This window comes from Sinocyclocheilus anshuiensis, unplaced genomic scaffold (assembly GCF_001515605.1).
Source record: "Sinocyclocheilus anshuiensis isolate Anshui unplaced genomic scaffold, SAMN03320099.WGS_v1.1 scaffold112, whole genome shotgun sequence".
NCBI lineage: Eukaryota > Metazoa > Chordata > Actinopteri > Cypriniformes > Cyprinidae > Sinocyclocheilus > Sinocyclocheilus anshuiensis.
In genome coordinates this window covers 2,109,862-2,119,738 of record NW_015557175.1, presented here as the reverse complement: position 1 = coordinate 2,119,738, position 9,877 = coordinate 2,109,862, and the positions used below count along the sequence as shown (strand labels likewise).

The 9,877-nt window shown below is 35.0% G+C and overlaps 1 protein-coding gene across 1 annotated transcript; it reads right to left on the bottom strand.

Moving 5' to 3' along the window:
- Nucleotides 1-6,959: 6,959 nt before the first annotated feature.
- On the bottom strand, nt 6,960-7,955 carry LOC107678393 (homeobox protein Nkx-3.1-like). The gene is made up of 2 exons (XM_016473632.1): nt 7,723-7,955; nt 6,960-7,457 (listed from the first exon to the last, which is right to left on the bottom strand). The coding sequence occupies exons 1-2, from the start codon at nt 7,847-7,849 to the stop codon at nt 7,027-7,029; spliced, it is 558 nt and encodes a 185-aa protein (XP_016329118.1). The 5' UTR covers nt 7,850-7,955; the 3' UTR covers nt 6,960-7,026.
- Between the last annotated feature and the right edge of the window lie 1,922 nt (nt 7,956-9,877).

Sequence of the window (9,877 nt, the reverse complement as noted above, 5' to 3'; positions counted from 1 at the left end):
CACACACACACACACACACACACACACACACACACACACGTTAACATGAACTATTCATAAAAAATACTTTAAAAATATTTAATCTTAGTTAATGTTAATGTCAAGATTTACTAGTGGATTAAGAATTATATTATTTAATGGACCTGAGCTGACATTAAGTAACAATGAACAGTTGTATTTTTATTAACTAACATTAACAAAGATTAAAAAACAAATACTGTAACAAATGTATTGCTCATTGTAAATGATTTTGAATGCATTAACTAATGTTAAGTAAGTAATGGGACTTATTGTAAAGTGTTACCATTGTTTTTGAAAAATATATTTAAAATATATTATATTATATATTACAAATTTGTAAAAATAATTAATATATTTAAGAATTGTTCAATTACATTTTTAATATATAATATAATATAATAGTATAATATAATATAATTTGGAATTATAATTGGAACTTGACCATTCTCATTTTCAGGGACATTAGTGCTTTCCAATGGTGGCACATAATTTAATAATTTAAAGAATATTTTGTATATATTTTAGTTTTGTATTTTTTATATATTTTAATACAATTTAAATATTAACATAACATAACATAACATGACATGACATAACATATAATACAGTCATTGCCAAAAGTTTTGGCAGTGACATAAATTTTGTGTTTTGCAAAGTTTGTTGCTTAAGCTGAATTTTGTGTTTTGCAAAGTTTGCTGCTTAAGCTGTTGTGGTGTTCATTCACATTGTTTCAAGATTATTGTGTAGAGTGATCAAATGCATTTTAAATAATTGCTAAAAGCTTCATTGGCCAAGAAATGACATTTTCACAAAAAAAAAAAAACCAAACACTTTGTTGATCCTGACACAAAATGAAGGCGAGTGGACAAGCAGAAGCCCACAAATTGTGATCAACTCCGAGAACTAATCAGGCAAGAATGGATCGCCATCAGTCAGGATTTGGCCCAGAAGCTAACATCCAGCATGCCAGAGCGAATTGCAGAGGTTATGAAGAACAAGGGTCAACATTGTAAATATTGACTCATTATATATATATTTTTGCCAATAAAAGACTTTAAAACTTATGATATGCTTATCATTGTTTTTCAGTATACAATAGAAACATGTGGAAAAATAATCTACAAATACTGAAGCAGCAAACTTTGCAAAACACAAAATGTATGTCACTGCCAAAACTTTTGGCCATGACTGTATGATATAATATACTAATATTTATATATTACTACAAGATCTGCCATTTTGTCTGAGATTTTTATCTTCATCTCTAATTGTATTGCAAATAGACATTACTCAGGGCTTGAACCCGCAGATGTCACGGATGTGAATAATGGAAACAACAACATGTATTAATCCGCACTCAGAGCAGGCCACACTCCCTCCAGAAGCACTGTCACTCCGCTGATTATGTCTGCGTGTAAACCTGTGCTAGACAGAGAAGGAGGTGAACCTTCTTTATCAGGGTTTCCAACACTTCTAATCCCTTAATGATGGAGCCAAAGTGGCTGAGACACTGGATCAGCTGGACCCAAAGGTTATAATCCTGTTTACCCCTAAACGCAGACTACAGCATCTTCCTCCCACAGGCCGTCGCTTAGAGAACCACCACACTGAGGGAAGAGATCAGGGGAAATGATCTGAAATGTTGTTGAGTGGCTAATGGTTTGAATGAATAAATGTGAAATGTGAGATGGCTTAGGTAGTGTTTTGGAAGTCAGTCAACTAGTCATAAATTGTCAAGAATTTGATGCAACCACTTGTCTTGAAAAATAATTCCAGCTTAATACCATGTGGAAACAGTACAATGGCACCTGTGCTCAGAGGAAAATTGCTCAAATGTTTTTCTTTCATAGCTCAAGAGACGTGGATGTGGAGAGTGCAGTTCTTAGTTATGCTTCTAGCTTCTTTTATAAATACTTTGTCTCAGATGTTTCTCCTAAAATGTAAATGGACACAAATGAGACAACAGCTGACATCCAGTAAAAGCATAAAGCTATAAAATCAATAGCTCAGATGATTTGAAGCTCAGATCATTTTGGAGATTTTTTTTGAGAAATATTTCATTTTGAAATCTCAGACTTTTGACTGCAGACTATTTTAAGCACAGTCTGTGGCATTGTTGAGATATTTTCTGAAAAGATACTTAAGATTACTTGAATTTCTTTTTCTCAGGAGAAAAATCTGTGAAGCAGAAGACCTACACAAAAGTCTCCATGTGTTCTCCATTTAATTTCCTTGGGGACAATTTGTGCTCCTTTTTCTTCTTCCATGTTTATATCTATTGTTAAGATTGAAAGTTTGTTTGGATAAACAGTGTGCAAACAGTGTACGCGAAATTACAAGAAGTTGTTATTTAATGTAAATTCATTTATTTTCCTTATAATAATAATAATAATATCTAACAATTAGCCACTGTGTCAGGCTTTTACATAAAAAGTAAGTGCTCTTCTTTTGATCTTTTTATTCATCAAAGGATACTGAAAAAAATATTTCTACAACAATATTAAGCAGCACAACTGTTTTCAATCTTGATAATAATAAGAAATGGTTCTCGAGCAATAAATCAGCATATTAGAATGATTTCTGAAGGATCACGTGACTGAAGACTGGAGTAATGATGCTGAAAATTCACATTTGATCACAGAAATAAATTACATTTTAAAATATATTAACATAGAAAACAGTTATTTTACATTGCAATAATATTTCATAATATTACTGTATTTTTAATCAAATAAATTCAACCTGCATAAGCATTAGATACTTCTTTCAAAAACATAACAGTACCAAATTCACCACTCCAGAAGTGAAAACGGTCTCATACTCAAGGTTGTTTAACCTGTGTGTTTAATGCCTACTATGGTACAGTATATAATCAGGAGTAAGTTTCATCCAACAGTTAACTCCACCCGTACTTGCGTGAGAGTACAGTTTCGTTTGATTGGCAGGTGTTAGATGAGGTGACTGAGTCATGATCAAGAGCTTTGTTCGTTCTCTGTCACACCTGGGGGTCAGCAGCTCCACCCACTTTGACCTCCACCTGTAGAGATTCAGAAACCTAATGGAGCTGACGATTCAGATCTCCTGTTCACCCCAGTCCACCAGCATCAGGGAGAATTTTCAAGACCAAAGACTTCAAATAAATGTTTCCAATTTCCTCTCAAGTAATCTAGTAATACCAGTCATCAACATGCAGAAGTTGAAAGGCAATAAATTATGTACTGTAGACAAGTGCTTTGGCAATTACTGGGTAAGAACATTTTACATAATGCATTCTGACAAGTTGACAAAATGAATAAATAAGGTGTGGCTTGACAGCAGGTTAATCTGAGAAAAACAGCTATCCTTGACATGAGTGACACAGGCCTGTACAGGTTCTGTGGTCCTGGATATTGTTCACAGAAAAATGAAAATTCTGTCATTATTTACACTGGCAAACCCAGTATGCTGTTATTTATTTATTTATTTATACATACATACCATACATACTTTTTTGTATTTTTTTCCTGTAGAACACAAATGGAGAATCAAGCTCCAGAAATGACGAGCAATGCCGTTAAAATATGATATATGAATCCTGATCCATATTTCAAATCATATGAGTTTTGTGCAAGTTTCAGTGTTGATTTCAGCATTCACTGAAACTCTTCCAATCCGGCTGTCAGCTTTCAAACCTAATTATCCATTCAATTTATTCGCATAAATAATTTAGCTCTCAGTTTTGTATATTACACAGGCAATAATCAATAGCGAAAAACCTGGTATGCACATTTTGAATCTGAACATGATTGAGATTTCAGAGAAGATTATCAGTGAATAATGACTTTATTTTTTTTTTATTATACTTAAAAATATTTCTGTCATGACAACTCTCGGTGCCATTAGGTCAGATTGAGTTAGACCTATCGGACTGCGCCATCTAGAGTTTCATGCCAGAACTCTGTATTTAACTCACCAACTACCATATGACTCCAGAAGACATGGAATATAACAAATGAAACATTTGGACAAATTTGATGGTGCTTTTATCTATCTATCTATCTATCTATCTATCTATCTATCTATCTATCTATCTATCTATCTATCTATCTATTTATCTATTTGTTTGTTCATTCTTTTCTTTTTGAGATTGTCAGAATTCAGAAGTAGTGAAATGTCCTTATAAGGAAAGCAGAAGCAGGAAGATTCCTTTTGTATTCCACAGGAGAATACCATTCAGGTTTGTAACAACGTAAGGGTGACTTAATGACAGAAATGTAATTTTTGAGTGAACTATCCCTTTAGCTGTCGGGCAAAATTGTTTGGCTTATTTTCAAGACTAAAAAAGGTTTGCTTGTTACTTTGTTGTAATAACAACAGCACACATTTCATTCTCTCTGCCATTTGACTAGCATATTTATCATATTTAAATGAATGGTATTGAAGCCAATCCCTTACATGTTTTCACATGACATCACATCGAATTCCCATGTGTTTACGTGTACAATATCAGAAGTAGACTTTGATGGGTACATTTTTTTTTAAATATTAGGATGTAACATGGAACATATTTTGGTAAAGTGAGGATATTGATACGAACAGACAGAAATGGATAGACACAGAAAATTCCAGAGTTTCTCTGGAGCCGGGCCAAGTGGGTGGCATTAGGTGAACCCGTGCTCTGTACGGAGGAGAACCCCTGTATCTAGGGCTGCTCTTATCTCAGAAACCAAAACAATGTCACAATGAAGATTACTATTATTAAGTGGCATGACATTGTTGTGGAGGTAGAAATATGCGGGTGGATATTCACTGCTTGGGTGGATCAGCAAGCTTCAACTGAAAGAAAGGGGCCGAATTCAGAACAAGTCTGATGTCAAAATCAGACTTCAACAGACAGGTTTGAGTTTTAGATAATAGCTGAAACTGGTTTGAATCGTTTGAACTGAGAAGTGGAGAATTTCTGTCATCTGACTGATGTTTGAAATAATAACTCATTTCCACCAGTCATAGAGCAAATGGGAAAAGTTGCTTAATATAAACATTCTTGCAGTAACATCAGTGTAAAGTAATGCAGTAAGACAAGTAGATAATGTAAGAGCAAGTATATTATATTACAATACTGTGTAGTATATTATATTATATGCTAATAAATATCTGTTAAATACAGCCTGCAATGGTAATAATTATATTTGGTTGTGTGTATGTATATCTATTGTCTGTCTGTCTATCTATCTATCTATCTATACACATAATATAATTATAATATAATATAAGTTTTTGTGTGTGTATATATATATATATATATATATATATAATTTATTTTTATTTTTTTGTGTAGGGTTGTGTTTAAGTTTACAATTAAATGACATCACATTCAAAATTATTAAGCCAAACCTAAGTTTTTTTTTGGTTTATTTTCAGGAGACTAATATTCGGGCACACTTTAGTTTTGGGACCAATTGTAACTATTAACTATTACCTATGACTTTTGCCTAAGTAAACGGAGTTTAGGTATGTTGTAGGATTAAGGGATCTAAAATATAGTCATGCAGAATAAGGCATTAATTTGTGCTTTAGAAGCACTAAAAAACAGCCAATATGCTAGTAATATGCATGCTAATAAGCAAATATATTAGTGAGAATTGGTCCCTAAACCAGTGTTACCAAATATTCATACATACCTCATTTTAACACCCCTGTAACGAACACTTCCTACTGCTATTCATGTAATCCATATACTTACTGACACATTTCTATGTAGAAATAGCTAAAGAGGTCTGGTTATGCCTGAGAGCTTTCTAAAGACAGGTGATTGATGACCTACATGGCAGTTGCTTCCTGAAGGAAAAGTATTGCAAACAAATTATTCACAGAAGGTTGAGGATTTTTTGTGTAAACCATAAAATGGTTCAGATATTATTTATGTCAAATTGATCAGTTCAGCATTCAGGTTAAGCGACCCTGTTTTCATGACTCTCTGATTAGACCGTCTCTTACAGGGTAAATCATGTCATCTTTCCTGGAGAAGCCTACCTGTATCCCTCAGACAACAGACCATCTCCGGTTCAGGCGGTTTGCTGAAGTCAACTTAAGTTGAATGGAATAAGGATAGGGGCGCTTGAGATCGCTATCCCCTGTTGCAATGTTAAACTTCTATTTTGAGCGGACCCGCATGTTTTACAAAAGAATCCTTCTCTTGATTGATCAGCTGGCATGGCTTGTGAACATAGCAAGTGGTCAGGCTGAAGAATAATGAAGTCCTTGTTAAACAATGGACAGCTTTTAGAAATTAGTTTGCAGAGAAGTGCTATGATTTTGAAAGAATGATGAGAACTTTTACTGAAGTCCAATGGAAGACAAACTTTAGAGCCACAGCATAACACACTGAGATATATATATATATATATATGACTTTAGAGAACACAAAAATGGGAAGTTAATGAAGGCCATATTAGAAACATGTATGAGCTTCCAACACACTCAAAATGTGTAACTATTTTAAGTTTTGGTGAGTTAATGGCTAAAAGGGATGCCAATAAATTATAGCATAGGTTGCACTATTTTTCTTGAATATTACATTTCACTTAGACCAATATTCTTTAAGTTCCTCAGTCATTTTTAAGTAAAAGTAAAGGTCAGTCTCTTAGAAGTATGCTAGGTCTGTTTAACCAGATAAGGCAAATATGCATTTCACAAGTTCACCTTAACATAAGTGAGATAAATGCAAGATACAGGTAAAGATATTTGGCTTTTTGTTCATGATGGAAGGCACAAGCTCATTCGTCCCTGGACTTCTTAAATGCATGAATTAAGGTGAAGTGGGGATAATTAACAAAAATTTAATTGGAGTGGCCAGAATATTCTGTAGCTCATGCAACACACACATATGCACCTTTGAAAAAAAATATTTTATTACACAGAATACAAAAAAACTGTACAATACTTAAAAAAAATCACCATAAAAATATGAATATTATTCACAATAGTCTGAGAAATTTCCCAAAGTCCAAGTCAATGTCCCTGTCATCACAGTGCTGGTCTCCATACACTCAGTCCGTGTAAGCCGTACACATAAGGCCGGTATGGATAGGATTTGTAGACTGTCGCTAAGAGTGAAGCTCTTAAAAAGTCCTCCTCTGTAGCAGCCATAGCGGTGGCGTCTGCCTTCTGAAAGTAGTCCTTGCCGTGCTCTGTCGTCAACTGCCTCCGTTTGGTTTTATATCTCCTGTTCTGGAACCAGATTTTGACCTGAGTCTCCGTGAGGTGCAGCGCGCTGGCGAGGTGCGTGCGCTCGGACGCGCTCAGGTACCGCTGACGGCTGAACTTCTTCTCGAGCTCCAGCACCTGCAGGTGCGTGAAGGCGGCGCGGGAGCGCTTCTTTTTTCCGCCGCCCGGCATCTCTGCGGACGACACTGCTTTATCCTCAGAGCTCCGACAAACCGAGATATCCTCTGCATCTGTGAACGTAAGTACACGATAAAATTAGGATTCTAAACTCATTTTGTCACAGGAAAACTGGTCTCAGAACAGATCTAAACCTGACAGAGATCTGCGGCGATCTCGCGTGCCCTCAAACATTCAATATCGGGTCTACTTTTAACTAACCGCATCCACTTACCTAAACTATCTACCTACCTAGTTTGACACGCAAAGGATACAACTGCCTAATCTTAACTAACTAACCTAGAAATGCACACCGAAGTAGTCTTCAAAGTGCAGTACCTGTTCGTCCGTCTGTGCTGTCGGCTCTGTCGCGCTCAGATTTGCAGGAGTCATCTTTTTTATCCTCTTTTGAGGATAAGATGTCCTCAATGAAAAACGACGTCAGCTGCTTGTGTGAAGCCGCCATCTACGTTGTTAAATTCCTGATAAAGTTATAAGGATAACACTTCCTCGTCCTCCGGGTAAGTAATCGGCACTTTCACTCTCCAGCTCAGCTGCAGGACTTTAAATAGCGCGAGAGCTGCTCTCTCTTCTGCTATTGGAGGAGCGTCCTGCGCTGCGTCATCGCTCCAGGCTCGCTGATGGCTAAAACAGACGCGTCTTTATGGACCATCAGTCTGTCAAACCCGGTCCTGAAGTCTTAATACATTTACACACTGCTGGCACAGATCTTTCTTATTTATATTTACTTTATAGCTGTCCTCACCCAAATATAAATAAAAAATATAATAAATACAATACACAAATCTATCTATCTATCTATCTATCTATCTATCTATCTATCTAGCTACCTGCAAACTATCATCTATCTATCTATCTATCTATCTATCTATCTATCTGTCTGTCTGTCTGTCTGTCTGTCTGTCTACTGTATGTATGATGAATATTTATAGTGTCTAGTGTAATATTGTTTGAAATTAGTTTGATATAGACTATTCACATCAGTTTAATTTCTATTTTATTTTATTATTTTTTTAGTTTTAATTTAACATTATATACAGTGGGTACGGATAAAAACTAATAATAAATTATTGTTAATAAGTTGTTTGAAATTATATTCTATTATATACTGCAAAACATTTACCAAAACAAAAGTACCCATAGTTTCAATCTCTTGAATTTTGGTTTTGTAATTCATTATTATTTTTATTTTCATTTTGCATATATTAAAAGTTGTATATTTGAAGAAGAAAATATCCCTGTTTAAAATTTCCCTGTTGAAAGAGATACAACTAATACATGTGCAGTAGTTTACACTGAGCTTTTTATTACTGTTACACTGAGCCGCTCTGCCCCTTATTCTCAGTCAGTTGAGAATTTAGTGAGATTTATTGTGTAACAAGATATCAGTATTAGTCTTCTATCATTCCTGGATGTCAAGCTGGGGTAAGCCCTGAGGTCCAGGGCACCGGGGTATGTGTTCATAAGCAAGAGGAGGATCCTTAGTCAAGCAGGGTCAGAGTGGGTGGCCTCCTCCCCGTGGAGCTAATGACTTCAACATATTTGGTCCCGGCTCCTTCTCCTGACCCACACATTGTTGCATGGCTGTTTGTTTTGTTGTGCCCCTGTGCTTCTGTGTGACCCCACAGTCCTGGGCAGAGGGGAGAGAAGGAGAGACACAGACAGAGAGAGAGAGTTATAGAGAGATGTCGAGGTATAGAGAACGGGACGGGGAAAGAGGACACACTGGCCCCAGGAGAGCGGGGAGTTTGCTTGGAATAACACAAAAGCTGAGAGTGACAAACGGTAGTATTGTCCACCGGCATGACCTCCCACCATAAGCCCAGAAATACTCCTGTCTGTAGATAACACACTTAACAAGCTAGTCTGTGTCTGATGAGTAGCAATAGCACCCACTCCAATTGTTTTATGAACATATTAAATATAAATATGCTTCACATCAACTTTAAGTATAATAAATAGATAATAAAGCCAATGTATTATTAAAGGTACAGTCATGTTTCTATACTTTTAATACATTTTGCACAGTATCTATCTATCTATCTATCTATCTATCTATCTATCTATCTATCTATCTATCTATCTATCTATCTATCTATCTATATTGACACTATATAGCCAGATCATTCATTTTTGAATGGAGAAGTTATTTGAAAATGAACAAATCATCTTGTTATTTACCTTTATGAAGTTGCAAACTGTGAAATATTAAAATATCAGAATGCTCCCTCTATCAGTAAATCTTGCAAAACAGGTCCCTTTTTACCAAAAAGTTTTTTTTTTTCTATTTTGCTTTGTTTAAAGAAAACCTTTTACTAGGAGCTTTATATATGTAGCCTATAATTTTTCGTTTTTGTTACTATTTTGAATTTGTTTTTATTTTCATATATATATATATATATTTTTTTTTTTTACATTTTTTTTCAGTTTTTTTATTAGTTTTCTGTTTTTATTTTATTTTATTGCATTTATT

Bases quoted from the DNA above. Each gene is read 5' to 3' on its own strand.
- LOC107678393 (XM_016473632.1), bottom strand. From the start codon at position 7,849: ATGGCGGCTTCACACAAGCAGCTGACGTCGTTTTTCATTGAGGACATC. The intron at 7,458-7,722 runs GTACTGCACTTT...TTACGTTCACAG, and splicing joins CAGCACAGACGGACGAACAG to ATGCAGAGGATATCTCGGTT.